The 15,130-nt window shown below is 46.8% G+C and overlaps 1 protein-coding gene across 1 annotated transcript in view; it reads right to left on the reverse strand.

Moving 5' to 3' along the window:
• Positions 1-483: 483 nt before the first annotated feature.
• The window catches only part of Rftn2 (raftlin family member 2), a 56,620-nt gene continuing 41,973 nt past the window's right edge, over positions 484-15,130 (reverse strand). The window contains exons 8-9 of the mRNA XM_051153831.1: positions 14,298-14,376; positions 484-1,187 (exon numbers count right to left, since the gene is read on the reverse strand). Coding sequence (XP_051009788.1) covers positions 912-1,187; positions 14,298-14,376 — 355 coding nt within the window. The 3' untranslated portion in view covers positions 484-911. The remainder of the gene's footprint in view (positions 1,188-14,297; positions 14,377-15,130) is intronic.

Consider the following 15,130-nt stretch of genomic DNA (forward strand, 5'->3'; position numbering starts at 1 on the left):
CGGAGATCCACCTGCCTCTGCCTGCCAAGGACTGGGATTAAAAGTGTGCCTCCACATTTTCATCTACTGTGGCTTTTACCCAGATTGCGCTTTGTCCTTTAACTGACTTTTTAAAAAATTAGTTTTACTATTTGTGCTGCAAGTATTTGTGCAGGTCAGAGGACGACTGTGTAGAGCTGGTGTTCTCTTTCTACCTTTGCATGGGTCCCAGAGATTGAATCAGGTCACGAGGCTCGGGTGGCAAGCGCCCTTACCTGCTGAGTCATCTTGCTGGCCCTCAACTGACTTAAGAAATTCTGTTTAATGCCACTGTTTAAGGCTGCTGGGATCAATACTGCCAACGTGATCGGTTCATGGAAGGACTGGCCACATGGCCACCCTTTGAAAGAAGACACAGGAAAGACTTGTTTTTGAAGACTTTTGACAAATGGGTCTTGCTTTGTATGGACACACAACAGTCAGAAAATTAGATTAATTGTTACAGGTGGGAGTAGATATTTTCACTAGTCTGTGTGTATGTGAGAGAGGGATAGAAACTAGGGGGGAGAGGATATTTTCCAGTTTAAGTGAGATGGTAGCCTCCTGAGAAGGTTCAAATTGGTTGAAATAATGATTTGGGTAGCCACTCTTCTTAATAGGCCTGACGAGAAATACTGATTTTGTCCATTTACGGGGGAAGTGGACCAGCTGTTGCTTAATGACCAGATGGGACATCTGTTTACGCAGATGGTTCAGTTGAGAGAAATGTAAGCATGCTTTAAAATTGATAAATAGTTGGTTATCCTTCCTTGTCTCAGAAGTTGAGCCAAAGTTTACATAGATTAGGGGAAGGCTGTGCCTGGAAATTAAAAACACCACGTAAAGGCAGATAGTAGTGGTGAAATGAAGTCAGCCGGCCATCACCTGGCAGCTCACATGCAAGTGACCTGTGTCACGCCCTCCTCCTGCTCGAACTGTCCGTCATCCAGTTCCCGGAGGACACTGTTGCTGCTGCTGAACCCCGAGAAGCTGTCGCTCTGTGTAGGCCGCTCCTCCTTGGTCCAGCACTCTCTGGAGGGAGTGAGGGGACCCTCCTCAAGAGGGGCTCTGCCTGCCGCAGGTTGGGACCCACTCGTGTCCAGGCCGATGCTCCTGCGGCTGCCGACCTTGTTCTTGTCCTCGCTCTTCAGGAGGCGGCTGGCTTTCCTCTGAAACAAGGAGATTGTCAAGCAGGGCATGGCACATGCGCTGTGCTCTGTCCCCCTGCTTCTCAGCCTCAAACCCCCATTTCTTTCCCACTCCTTGCTGTAGGCATCCCGGGTGTGGCTCAGAGGCCAGCCCTGCCTATCCTGGCTCCATCCTCAGCACCTGAGGAGATCCTATTATCTCTAAGGTCCAGCTCCGAGTCCTGCACCTCTCTGCCTGTCTTCGCTAGACCTTCTCAGTGGCAAGTGTGTTGTGTGCACAGTTCTCAGGACAGAAATAAATTAAACTGTACTTGGGAAATAAAGCGAGCAAGAAACAAATGAGCACATTTTGTTGTTGTTGTTGGAGGTAACGGTATCTGCACAGCAGGAAATGTGCTTTACTGGGTTCCTCCTCTGTGTGTCCTAAGGGACGTTAATTATGGTCTGGAAAAAACCATGTTCTAAAGGTTCCTTTAGGGCAGCCGGTTCTCAACCTGTGGGTCACAACCCCTTTGGGGATCGAATGACCCTTTCACAGGGGTAGCCCAAGATCATCGGAAAACACAGATCTTTACATTACAATTCACAACAGCAGCCAAATTACAAGTTATGAGGTAGCTATGAAAATAATTTTAATGGTTGGATGTTGGAGGTTGGTCTGATGTATTTTGGTGCTAATTACTACTTGCGGTCTCTGTACCCCATATTGTACCTTGCCTAAGTGCCTAACCTGTTTGACCAATATAAAGCCATCACACCTGGGCAGGGCGAATGGGATAGGTGTGGCTAAGGTTTCCAGGCTTAGAGAGACAGAGAGAATCTTGGGAGGAGGAGAGCCGAGAGAAGAGACAAGAGGAGGAAGAAGGCTGTGCTGTGGGTTAGGCAGGAAGAAGCAAGCGGCTTCTTTGGGATTCTGGATGGGTATTAGAAGCAGATGGCATGGGATTGGGGCGGGACGTGCCCCAATAGGGGATTAACATCTGCCCTGCCCCAGGTTAACTAAGGCTGTTTTAAAATGTAACCGGTGTCTGTGTCTTGATTGATTGCTAGTAGGTTAGAAAATACCGCTGTAATAATTATAGGCCTGATAATAAACATTACTAGACAATACTGCTAACATAATTGCAACAGGTGGGGGTCACCACAGCATGAGTGTGGAAGGATGGCGGGATTTGCCTCAGGTGAAAGCAGTCTTGGTGCTCTTTGCCCCTTGGAAATACCACGGATACCCCACTGAGATGGGCATTGTGATGGACTGAGAGGAGCCTTCCTGGGTCTGGAATTAAGAAAAAGGACCATCTAGGGCAGGAGGGGGCCAGAGGAGAGTCCGGGGGCTGCTGGCTGCCTGGGAGAGGCAGTGGAGAGAGCAGAGAGAAGGCTGTGGTGGTGCCGATTGCTTCACTTTAGGACAGGCCCGGAGACGCTAAGGAATTCACCCTGTGGAAACTGATTCCTGGAAGATTTATTCTTGTTCCCTTTAACCTCTTTTCCCTCCTGTAGAGGATAGTTGGGTTGTATAATAAAGTCTAATTGATAAGAAAACAAGAGGCCACACATGAGCAGCTGTATTAGAGGGTCAGAGCATTAGGAAGGCTGAGAACCACTGCTTTTGAATGGCTGCGCGGACCCCTTTCCTTGACCTGCCACAGGTAGGGTTACTGCTCTGCTGTTTGACCCAGCTCATTCACAATGGCACCATAACAAGCTGTGGGTGTTTTGTTGATAAATATTTACTAAAGGTTGGCTAGCAGTATCCTTAGTTCATTTTGAATAAGAATTGCCCTCCCCCCACCAGGCTTGGCTCATACATTTGAATTCTCAGTCACCAGGAAGTGGAACTCTTTGAAAAGATTAGAAGGATTAGGGGGCGTGGCTTGTTGGACTTAGTGTGTCACTAGGGGTGAGCCTGGAGGTTTCAAAAGCCCATCCCCAGGCCGTGTCTCCCAGGCCCAGTCTGTCTGTCTGTCTGTCTGTCTGTCTCTCTCTCTCTCTCTCTGCCTGTGGGTCAGTAGCTCTCAGGTACTGCTCCAGCACCATGCATGTAGCCATGCTCCTCAAGATGGTAATGGACTGTGGCTCTGAAGCTGTAAGCTCCAATGAAATGTTTTGTTTTATAAGAGCTGCCTTCGTCATGGTGTCTCTTCACAGCGACAGAACAGTGACTAGGACAGTATGTTCATGATGACATCTCTGCCCTGGAATCTTAGGTCAATCTCTAAGAGACAGAGGGGGGCTGGAGGAGGACTCAAGCTCAGCATGTGGGCATCCAGGTGGCTACGGGACTGCGTCGCTGTCACTGCTAATGTGTTACACACTGGATGTGATCACTGAGATTCAGCTCTGTAAAGCTGAATGAGGAGGGTTCAGACACCAAACTAGTTGTCACAGTATTCTTTCCATTCACAAAGAAAGAGTTCATCTACCCCACATTCATTTCAGTGTTTGTTAAGAACCCAGGTTATACTTTACTGTGTGGAAAAGCTACGGTTAAGAAACTCTTAGAAGCCTGATATGGTGGCACACGCCTGTAATCCCAGCTCTTGGGAGGCAGAGGCAGGTGGATGGCTGTGAGTTTGAGGCCAGCCTGGTCTACAAAGCGAGTCCAGGACAGCTACACAGAGAAACCCTGTCTCAAAACCCCTGCCCACCAAAAGAGAAAGAAAGAAGGAAAGAAGGAAGGAAAGAAGGAAGGAAGGAAGGAAGGGCACGCAGAAGCTGGGCCTCATAGGCTGGTCTTCACAAAGTTTCTTGCTCCTGTCTGCCCTGGCACGCCCTAGCTCTCAGCAAATGCAAACATCAGATCTTTGACCCTTGTCCTTTATTCCTGCTCAGAGTGCTCTGACTGGGGCACTTGCAGCAGAGCCTGAGGGGTCCTCTGAGGGAGGGGCCAGAGTTGAGAGTGGTGCCTGATCCAAGACAGGCCTGAACAGCGGTGCTGCCTCCTCAAGCCAAGCCCGACTAGCAGGGGCCTTTCCCACAGGCAGAGAGGTCCCCTTGGCTTGTGCTCACAGCTTTCCAGCCTGACTCACTGGAGCCCTTGGCTGCAACAGGGACAAAGGTGACTTTTGCAATACATTATTGTATGTCAGATAACAGAAGACAGCCCTCACTGCAATGAGAATTTCCTTAATAAAAACAGAATACTCTTTAGAACAAGCTATTCATAGTAATTTACTCTTAGATAATCATTAATAAGTAAACAGCCAGCAGCTGTAAATTTGAAATACAACCTGACACAATACCTAAAAGATTTCAGAACACACACCTCTGTCTGTGGGAGAACTATGGGGTGTGCTTACTGTGTCTTTCACAATAATTGCCTCTCCCACACAACCACACCCCATGTGAATTATTTTTTAAAACAATCAGCCAATTTGTGATGTCCTAATAACTGCAAATGTCAGAGTCTGACATCCATCGCATCCTGGGGGACCTTTTATTTCAGCCTCTAGCTCTTCAGTGGTCCCCCATGAAGGGATAAGGCTGAGGAGTGTCCGGCCCACACCGGCACTGGAGCCATCTGTCTTTTCATAGTCTCTACATCACATTTGCAGAAACAATAGTAGATCAGTGACATAGGACCTGTATTCTCTATATAAAACTCTCTGTTACAGAATTGTATGTATGTATGTGTGTGTGTGTGTTATAAAATTTTTACACACACATTTGATGTAGGAACCAGGTAGAACTAAGGAAAAAAAAAAAAAAGGAGAACTCTTTTTTTATTTTGGTTTTTGAGACAGGGTTTCTCCGTGTAGCTCTGGCTGCCCTGGACTCATTCTGTAGACCTGGCTGGCTTTGAACTCACGTAGCTCCACCTTCCTCTGCCTCCCAAGTGCTGGGATTAAAGGCATGCGCCACTACCGCCAGGCCTCTCTTGTAATCTTATCTCCAAAATTACTACTGTTTGAACCTTGACATACTTAACTGTATCTCCTCTCTCTTTCTCCTCCCTTCCTCCTTCCCTCCATCCCCCTCTTTCTCTTTCTCATATAAGTGGTTCATAAAAACAAGTTTTTGTAGCTCATTTCCCTCTTAGAACTACCTTGCCACTCCCCTCTGCATCGGTGCTTTTCCCGCCATTTTCCAGGCTTGCTCATGGCCTCTCTTGCTTCTTCTGATATTTTCTCTATAAAGTGAGAGGGGATTACGTTGCTCTGTGTGCAGACCCAATGCCACCCATTGACCCATTCTGTTAGTGTCCCTTCTTGATGCTGTGGCAAAACACCTGAGAAAATAGACTTGAGGCTTATTTTGTCTCACAGTTTGAGGGGTCACAGTCACCATGGTGGGCAGAGATGGTAGAGAACATTTATGACAGCTGGTCACACTGAGTTCTCAGTCAGGAGAGCGAGAATAACGAAGGACTGTGCTCAGTTCACTGGCTGCTTTTTCTTCAGTCTAGGATTCAGCCTAAGGGAGGAAGGTTCTGCCTCTGTCACGGTGGCTCTGGGTCTTAGTAGGGTTCATCGCCATGAAGAGACACCATGACCATGGCAACTCTTCTAAAGGAAAGGATTTAACCGGGGCTGGCTTACAGTTCAGAGGTTCAGTTCGTTATCACCAGGGTAGGAAGCATGGCCACCTGAACTAACGTAGCTCACTCCATGTTTACTGCCCTGCTTTTCACAAGACCCATGAGCAGACACCACCTAACCGGACATCCATTACTATTTGTCCAGCTAGGCTCAGGAAGGCAAGAACACATTCATACTGACACAGAATATGGGAAGCTAATCTCATAGAATGGTGTCTACTGGAAGCTTGAGAGGGAGAGAGAGAGAGAGAGAGAGAGAGAGAGAGAGAGAGAGAGAGAGAGAGAGAGAGAGAGAGAGAGAAGAGTGGAGAGGAAAGGTTGAGGAATGGTTAACTGATGGACACGAATTACAGCTAGGGTCAGAAGTTCTGGTCTGCTGTGGCCCCATTGGGTGACTGTGTACACTCGATTTCAAAAAGGGTTTCATTGTTTTTACCATAAACAATAAATATTTGAAAAGACAGATATGCTAACTTGATTTAAAAATTATATGCATTGAAACATCACATTGTACACACACACACACACACACACACACACACACACACACACACTTTAAATTTTTTTATGCACCAGGGTCTAGAGAGATGACTCAGCAGTTAAGAGCACTGGCTGCTCTTGCAGAGAACCAGGATTTGCTTCCTGCACCTATGTGGTGGCTCACAACAGGCTGTAACTCTAGGTCCAAGGATGCCTTCTTCTGGCCTTCCTGGGCACCAGACATGCACATCCATACATGTAAGCAAAACCTTTATATATACAAAATAAGTAAACAAATCTTTTAAAAAATTATGTACCACTTAAAAATTAGTTTAAATAAAAATACATCCACCCTGCACAAACCAAACCAAACCGAACCTAAGCAGTGCCTGACTTTCAGGGGCCAATCTCCACTCTTCTCTTAATGACAGAGCTCTCTCCCACTGACATCCCACAGTGTTTGCACATATAATGTTTCATTATGGTGTCAACACAGAGGTGGCATTTCCAGCCTTCTGTGGAAGTGGCTGTAGTGAGGTGGGGGAGTTCAGGTGGAAGAAATGATTGCCTGTGGAAGGCGTTGCCCAGTGCACACTTGGAATTCTAGTTTCCTGCATCTCAGTGGCTGAGCATGGCACTAACTGGCGTAGGGGCTCTGAGGGAGCACTGCTGAGCCAGGTTAGGGAACCCCAACCCACCCGAGTGCCTGCCGTCTTTAGATACCACCCGAGTGCCTGCCGTCTTTAGGTATCACTGGCATCGTTTCCTATGTGGAAGTCACTTTTTTCTGGGGTTGGTTCGTTTATTGATGCTGTGCATGCCGTGGTGTCTGTGTGGAGGACAGGGACAGCTTTGTAGGGTTGGTTTTCTCCCTTTAAGTCATGGATTTCAGAGACTGATTGGCAGCAGGTGCCTTTCCCCCTAAGCCTCCTCACAGGCCGTCTAGCTGTTTGTTGCTGGAACTTCTTAGTAACTACTTATTTACGAATTAATAATCAGCTTGGGAAGATGCTGCTGCTGCTGACTAATGCTTTTTCCTTAAATTTCCCGTTTCTGATTATAAAAAGTTCCAGATATGTAGAAAATTTAAAAGCGAATAATAAGTGTCCAGTGCCCTCTACCCAATACATATTTGCTGCTTCATGGGTGTGTGCAAGCTTTGGAACTGCAAAACGGACTGATAAACTACATTTCTGTATTACAGCTGGTGGCCGTTTTAGTTGGAGAAAATACAGGACCATTTGGTGTTCCTGGATTTTTCTCCAGTCTCTTTATACCATTAGCAGAATTTAATGATTTGGTGTTGAAAGAAAAACATTGCTGTGAAATAATTACAACCTCTCATATTGCCAGTCATGGCACCAGACACATTTAGATGTGTTTTCAAAGCAAGTCCTAAGAGCTCTGTGGCATGTGCAGATACAGGAAACGGAGACTGCAGCAGGCGACAGGCGCTGTCTGTTCCTTCCTCCTACAAGCCCGCAGGGTCCTCTCCCGTTTGTTGTCAGCTCCCGAGCCTACTATGCATGGTAATTCTTTTCTGAGCTTGAAGAAAAGTTGTTTTTGTTTTCTCTCTTAAATTGTTTTATTTTTGGGTTTTTGAGACAGGGTCTCTCTGTGTTAGCCTTGGCTGTCCTGGACTCGCTTTGTATTCCAGGCTGGCCTTGAACTCACAGTGATCTGCCTGCTTCTGCCTCCTGAGTGCTGGGATTAAAGGCATGCCCCACTACGCCCAGCTTATGTTTTTGTTTTCTTAATTCTTTTAAAATTATGTCTCTGTGCATATGTAGAGTCCAGAAGAAGGGGTCAGAGTCTACGCAGCAGAGTTTACAGGTGGTTATGAGCTGCCCAAAGCAGTGCTGGGGACTGAACTGGGGTCCTCCGGAAGAGCAGCCAGTGAGATTCTCCTTAGGCCCAGACAACAAATACTTTTAAGTAACCCTTTGTCTCTCATACATGATATGGGCAGAATTTTTTAAAAACTGAAATGGTGGCACACTCCTTTAATCCTAGCACTCGGGAGGCAGAGGCAGGTGGATCTTCATGAGTTCGAGGCCAGCCTGGTCTACAAAACGAGTCTGGTACAGGCAAGGCTACACAGAGAAACCCTGTCTCGAAAGAAAAACAAAAAACAAAACAAAACAAACAAACAAAAAAAAAATGGGGGAACTCTTAGAAGAAAAATTTAAGGTTAAAATTTAGCTGATGGAGGTAAGAATCTTTTTTCTTTTGTTTTGTTTTTGAGACAGGGTAGCCTTGAACTTCTGGCCCTCCTGCCTCCAGCTCCCAAGGTCTAGGATTATAGACCTGCACTGCACACTCCTCACCCCCTCTAGCAGAGCTATCATCTCCTGGAATCTTTCTGGAGGTGTCTCCTCAAAATACAACAACACAAATAGGACTGAGGAACAGAAAAAAGAACTGAACTCAATGGGACCTCATGCAGGGAAAAGAGGCTAGCCACTGCTCTTGCTTCTTAAGAATTCCATGCCCTCAAGGAAAGGCTTTATGAAGAAGAAGGCGTGGAAAATGCAATCTGTGTAATTTATAAAGCAAATGGTCTTTTATTTATAATTTCTTCATTTACTTTATATATCTGTTTTGCCTGTATGTTTGTCTGGTCACCATGTGTGTGCAGTACCCGAGGAGGCTAGAAGATGGCGTCAGATTCCCCTGGTACTGGAGTTATATATGGATGTGAGCCACCATGTGAGTGCTGGGAATTGGAACTGAACCTAGGTCGTCCAAGAGCTGCCAGTGCTCTGAACTATCTCTAGCTCATCTTTTGTTTGTTTTTTAAAGATGGGGGTCTCACTCAGTTTTTTGGCTAGCCTCAAGCGCCCAGGCTCCTGTCTCAGAGGTTCGAAGTAGCTGAGAGATGGTGGGCACTGAGCTACTTATAAGTTTGATTTTGCTTTTGCTTTGATCTGATGGTAACTGTGTCCTGGTTCTTTCCTTTTGGACTAAAAAGTATTTAACTTGATTTTATGTTACTGGAGTTCAAGTTAAGAGACTGGATATTTTAAAGAGACAGTGAAGTCAGGTGTGGTGCACAAACTTTTAATCCTAGCATTTGGGAGGCAGAGGCAGGTGGATATCTCTGAGTTTAAGGTCAGCTTGGTCTACATAGTGAGTTCCAGGAAAGCCAGGATTATGTAGTGAGACTGTGTGTCTGTGTGTGTGTGTGTGTATGTGTGTGTGTGTGTGTGTGTGTGTGTGTGTGTGTGTGTGTGAGAGAGAGAGAGAGAGAGAGAGAGAGAGAGAGAGAGAGAGAGAGAGAGAGAGAGAGAGAGAGAAAACTTAAAAATGTTTAATGTTTTATGTTTCCAGCACTAGGGAGGCAGAGGCAGGCAGATCGCTGTGAGTTCAAGGCCAGCCTGGTCTATAAAGTGAGTCCAGGACAGCCAAGGCTACACAGAGAAACCTGTCTCAAAAAACAAAACAAAAAATGTATATATGTTTTATATGACTGTATCATGTGCACACCTGGTACCTGAGGAGACAGGAGAGGGAATCAGATCCTCAGAAACTGGAGTTAACAATGGTTGTCAGCCACCATGAGTGTGCTGGGAATTGAATCTGGGTCCTCTGGTAGAACAATCAGTGTTCTTAATTGCTGAGCCATTTTTCCAGCCCCAGAAACATTGAACATGATACATTTTTTTTTTTTTTTAGTTTTTTTGGGGGACAGGGTTTCTCTTTGTAAGAGCTCTGACTGTCCTAGACTCAATTTGTAGAGCATGCTGGCCTTGAACTCAAAGAGATCTGCCTGCCTCTGCCTTCTGAGTGCTGGGATTAAGGCATGCGCCATCACGCCCGGCTCTTGTTTTGTTTTTTGAGACAAGGTCTCACTATGTAGCCCTGGCTAGCCTGGAACTCACTTTGAAGCCCAGGCTGGCCTCAAGCTCAGAGACCTACCTGACTCTGTCTCCTGAGTGCTGAGATTAAAGGCGTGTGCCACCACAGAGAGCTAAATGATGGGTTTTTGAAAAAAAAAAAAAATACTGTGAGATTTTCAAGGTTGTGCAGTATTTGATATTGTGATATCACTATTAACATGATCTTGAGGACAAACAAGAAGAGAAAAGTTATGGTTTAAAGTGACATGTTTGTGTGTCAAAACTGACAAGGAGTGGACTGTCACAGATAGCGTCAGTTGTCAACCTGACACACCTGGGACGAGGGACCCTCCACTGAGGAACTGCCCTCCTGGGATTGGCCTGTGGGTCTGGGAAGGGATTTCCTTAATTGTTAACTGATGTCGGAGCTACCATTACTGGGCAAGTGGACCTGAGTCTTAGAACGAAGGCAGTTGAGCAAGGCAGAGGGAGCCACCAGTGCTCTGCCATGGTCTCTACTTCAGCCCCTACCTCCAGGCTCCTGTTTCAGCTCTTGTAGGGACTTTCCCCCACTGATGTGCTGTGTCACGGAAGTGTAAACCATATAAACACTTTCCTTCTTCAGGTGTCTTCTCCCCCAGAAACAGAAAGCAAAGCAGGACACCGGGGCTACAGGCACATGCCGTAATGTCCAGTGTGGAGTTTTATTTTATTTATGTGTGTGCATACCTTTGCATATATGTCATGGTATTTGACTGAAGGTCAGAAAACAACTTTTGGGGGTTAGCTCTCTTCTCATACCGTGTGGGTCCTGGGAAACCAAAGCCAGGTACTCTGTTGGACTTGGAGGCAAGCACCGGCATTTGCTAAGCCATCTCACTGGGCCTGGAATTTTATTTTTTAGAGTGCCTATACTGGGAAGCTGGCATCTGACTATACACGTCCATGGGCTCCAACAAGCACTACAGCAGTTGCTGCATCTCCCAGTTTCCTGTACATCCCCCCATCACATGGTTTGCCTAATCCAGGCTACCCCTGCCCTGTCTCTACATCACAGTAGAGGCTATGATGGAAATGAACTAACACCGTCTGTAACCTTCGGACACTGGCTTCCCCACCCCGCCCCCGAGACAGGGTTTCTCTGTGTTAGCCTTGGCTGTCCTGGAATCGCTTTGTAGAGCAGGCTGGCCTTGAACTCACAGCGATCCACCCACCTCTGCCTCCCGAGTGCTGGGATTAAAGGCGTGCGCCACCACTGCCTGACTCATTTATGAATTTTTAATGGATCGTGGCTTATCTTCCCTAACCTCACGGGCATTTCCCTTAATGTCTATCCTAGATATTTTCCAGTTTTACTAGTACAAATAACTTTTGGTGTCTTGAAGAAAAATGGGGCTGGGGCTGCAGCTCAGGTGGCAGATGCGTGGCTGGCTGCAGTGGCAGGCACTCCCCCCCCCCCCCCCCCCCCCGCTCCTGCAGGAAAGGCGGCAGGAGGGTGAGGATTGCACGGTTTGGGACTGATGGTTCAGTCATTCCAGGCTGGTGAGGTGCTTGAGCTGCTGACTGCTGAGGCCCAGCCCTGGCCTCCCGTGTCACAATTTCTCCATAGCTTCAACAGAAAGTGCCACACTCAGCCACCTCACTTTATCTGGCTCTTGGTTCCAGCAGCATCCAGGGCCAGGAGACGCTAGAAAGACTGTCATCCCTAGAGACTCCAGTGGCGGGTCAGTGTGACTCACCTAGTGGCAGCCATGCTCAGGGCCTCCTCCAGGGGAGGATTCTGTAAATCTCACCCTGGCTCTTCTTTTCTCTGTTCCAGCCTCCCGTCCACACTTTCCAGCTGTCCTAACTCCCCTGTGGGCTCCGGACACTCTCTCTCTCCCTCTCTCTTTGGAGTGGAGTCTTGTTCTGACTTTTACTGCATCACATAGGAGCAACTTCGCCATATTACCCAGAAGGCTTGTCGCCCCCCCCCCCTTTTTTTTTTAACATGTGGGACTGAGTCTGGAGCCTTGTGTGCACTAGCTGAAAGCTCTGCCGCTGAGACCAATGCTCAGCTCTGGAATTTCAAGCTGAAGGAGCCTAAAGATTTTCAAGAAATCAAGACACTGCTCTCAGCTCTAAGTGGAAAAGGCTGTGAAGTTGCTGACTGGGACTCAAACGCAATGCGCGGCCCTCCATTGATCCAAGTCCCATGTGCTGTGAGTGAGTACGGCCTGTCCTAAAAGCAGGATGACCATTGGGAGAATGTTAAAAATGGAAAGGAAAGAACGTTTGTTATTTAACGATAAGGTCACTGTGTGGAAGAAAGAAGAGTTGAAAGCTTTCGTGCTTGCTGGTTTTCTGTCAACTTGACACAAGCTAGAGTCATCTGATAGGAGGAAGCCTCAATTAGGGAAATGCTTCCATGAGATCTGGCTGCAGGCAAGCCTGTAGAGCATTTTCTTAATTAGTGGCTGATGGGGGGCAGGCACACGCTGCGGGTGGGGACACGCCTGGGCTGGTGGTCCTGCGCTCTATAAGAAAGCAGAGTGAGCAAGCCAGCAAGCAGCACCCTCCATGGCCCCTCCAGCAGTTCCTGCCTCCAGGTTCCTGTCCTGTTTGAGTTCCTGTCCTGGTTTCCTTTCGATGACAGTGGTGTGTAAATAAAAGCCAAATAAACCCTTTCTTCACTAACCTGGCTTTTGGTTGTGGTGTTTCATCACAGCAATAGTAACCTTAACTAGGACAAAATCTGTCCATTCTTTCAGAGCTAGCTGTGCTGTTTCTCAACAGAATATTCCATTGTAAACGCACGAGCCAGTGTTATCCTCCCTGAGGTGAGGGGCACCGTGTTTACATGTGGGCGCTAAGTCAGCCTTTTTAGATGGTGACTCTCTTCCCCTGCCTCCCCATCTTCCTGGCCCGTTCCCTACCTCTCAGCCTACTTATTTATGCAGCTAGTCAACCTTGCTCCAAAACTAACTGAAATTATCATAGCATGGCTGAACTGCATACACTGTTGGTGTGTGTGGGTCCTATCGCAAGTTAGGCATTTTCAGTACAGTCTTCTCCCAATCAAAAACATTGTTCCAGCTTCAAGTAAGGCACCCTCTGCTCAGTATCCTACCTCAGGGAAAAGCAGGACATCAGCCAGACGTGGTGGTGCACACCTTTAATCCCAGCACTCGGGAGGCAGAGGCAGGCAGACCTCTCTGAGTCTGGGCCAGCCCAATCTACAAAGTGAGTTCCAGGACATCCAGGGCTATATAAAAAGACCCTGTTTCCACACCCATCCAAAAAGAAAAGGCTGGCCTGTGTCAGCTTGGGACAATAGAGAAGTGTTGGGCTGTAGTCAGAGGTCAAGATACCCGAAATTGTGCAGAGTTTTGCAAACACAGACACTTTGACTCACAAAACTTAGACAAAGAACGGAGAAAACCCTTTTCTCTCTACCGTGCTAGGATTGGTAGCCAAGGCCTGGGAACTACAGTGGAAGAGGACAGGTCTTTATTTTGTATGAACACAGGGACTTTGTAGAAAAGAAGCAAAAACTCAAGGAGATGGCTTGGTGTGGAAGACTTTGAGCAGAGCACAGCTTTTACAGAGGCTGACAGACTGTGGACAAGTGACTGGGCAAGGAAAGGCAGTGTGAGCTTCCAGGGAAGGGGTGTGCATGGGAAAATAGTGGAGAATGAGTTATAGATTCAAGTCAGAAAGAGTCATCCGCAGTACCAGTCCCTTCTGACAAGGGAGAGCAGATGTGTATGAAGATTGGGAACCCGCTACCTCTGCAAGGTGAGGTACACGCCATTCTATGGCAGCCACAAAGGGACAGCAGAAGGCACGTCCTGTGTCCGCTCTTTCTTAACTGCCTGCAGCGCAAATGGCCCCGATGCCAATGTAGGTTCAAACAGCATACTTTAGTAGACTTCACAACTGTGGCATGTTTTGGGAGGGCCGGTGTATGGGTGTATGTTCTTTCTTTTTGAAAACAAATTACAATTTTTATTTTATTATTAGTTAATGTATGTGAGTACATGTGTGTGAGTGAGTGTAGGTGCATGCAGGCCAACAGCATGTGTGCGGGTCAGAGGACAATTTTTGGGAGTCAGTTTTCTCCCTTCTATAGCGGGTTCTGGGGGAACCAGTCAGTTTCTTCTTTAGGAGACTGTTTCTGTAGGGAGCCCCCACCCCTATCCTATTCTGGGTTTAGAATGATACAGAGAGCTTAAGGATAGAATGTTTTTCTGTCTTGTCTTATTCATAACATCAGACTTGGTGACTTTTACTCACTTCTGGGGTTTGAGCAGCTGAGCTCCACGTTGCTGGCCTCTGGAGAAACACGACCTGCTTTGTAGCCAAATTCCCTTCACTGGAAGTTAAAATAGTGACATTAGTGTTTGTGAATTAAGAATCTTTTTAATCCTAGAGAACTTTTATTTGCTTTTTAAAGTTAGATACCAACAAATGGATTTAATTATGACATTTTCATATATGTGTCATTATACTTTGTTCTAGCAAATTAGTAATTTTCTCTATATTTGATTAGGTTGGCCTATATACATATTATGTGGGGGTAATCTTCTGATCCCCAAATAGTTATGCAATATGACTCTACAAATTGCATTGAAAAACAAAAAGGAAAAAACCCTTATATGAAAAAAATTAATTGGGAGGGGCGGGGTTTAGAGAGATCACTCTGTGTTCTTCCAGAGGACCTGGGTTCGATTCTCAGCACCCACATGGTGGCTCATGGCTGGCTGTAACTCCAGTGCCAGGGGATCCAATGCCCTCTTTTGGTCTCCATTGGCATCTGCCAGGCACACGGTGCACAAACATGTAGGCAGAACATCCAGACACATAAAAGTTAACTAAGCAAGAAGCTGGAGAGTTGACCCAGTGATGCTGCTGGGGCGGGAGAGATGGAAAAGCACTGGCTGCTCTTTCAGAGGATCAGGTTCAATTCCCAACATGGACATAACAGCTTACAACTGCCTCTAACTTGAGTTCCAGAGGATCTGACGCCCTCTTCTGGCCTCTGAGGGAATGCATGTGCACGATGCACGTAAATGCAGGGAAAACACTCACACACCTTAAAATAAATCTAAAAGAATTGTTTAGAAGGT

Source organism: Acomys russatus, chromosome 12 (genome assembly GCF_903995435.1).
Source record: "Acomys russatus chromosome 12, mAcoRus1.1, whole genome shotgun sequence".
Lineage (NCBI taxonomy): Eukaryota > Metazoa > Chordata > Mammalia > Rodentia > Muridae > Acomys > Acomys russatus.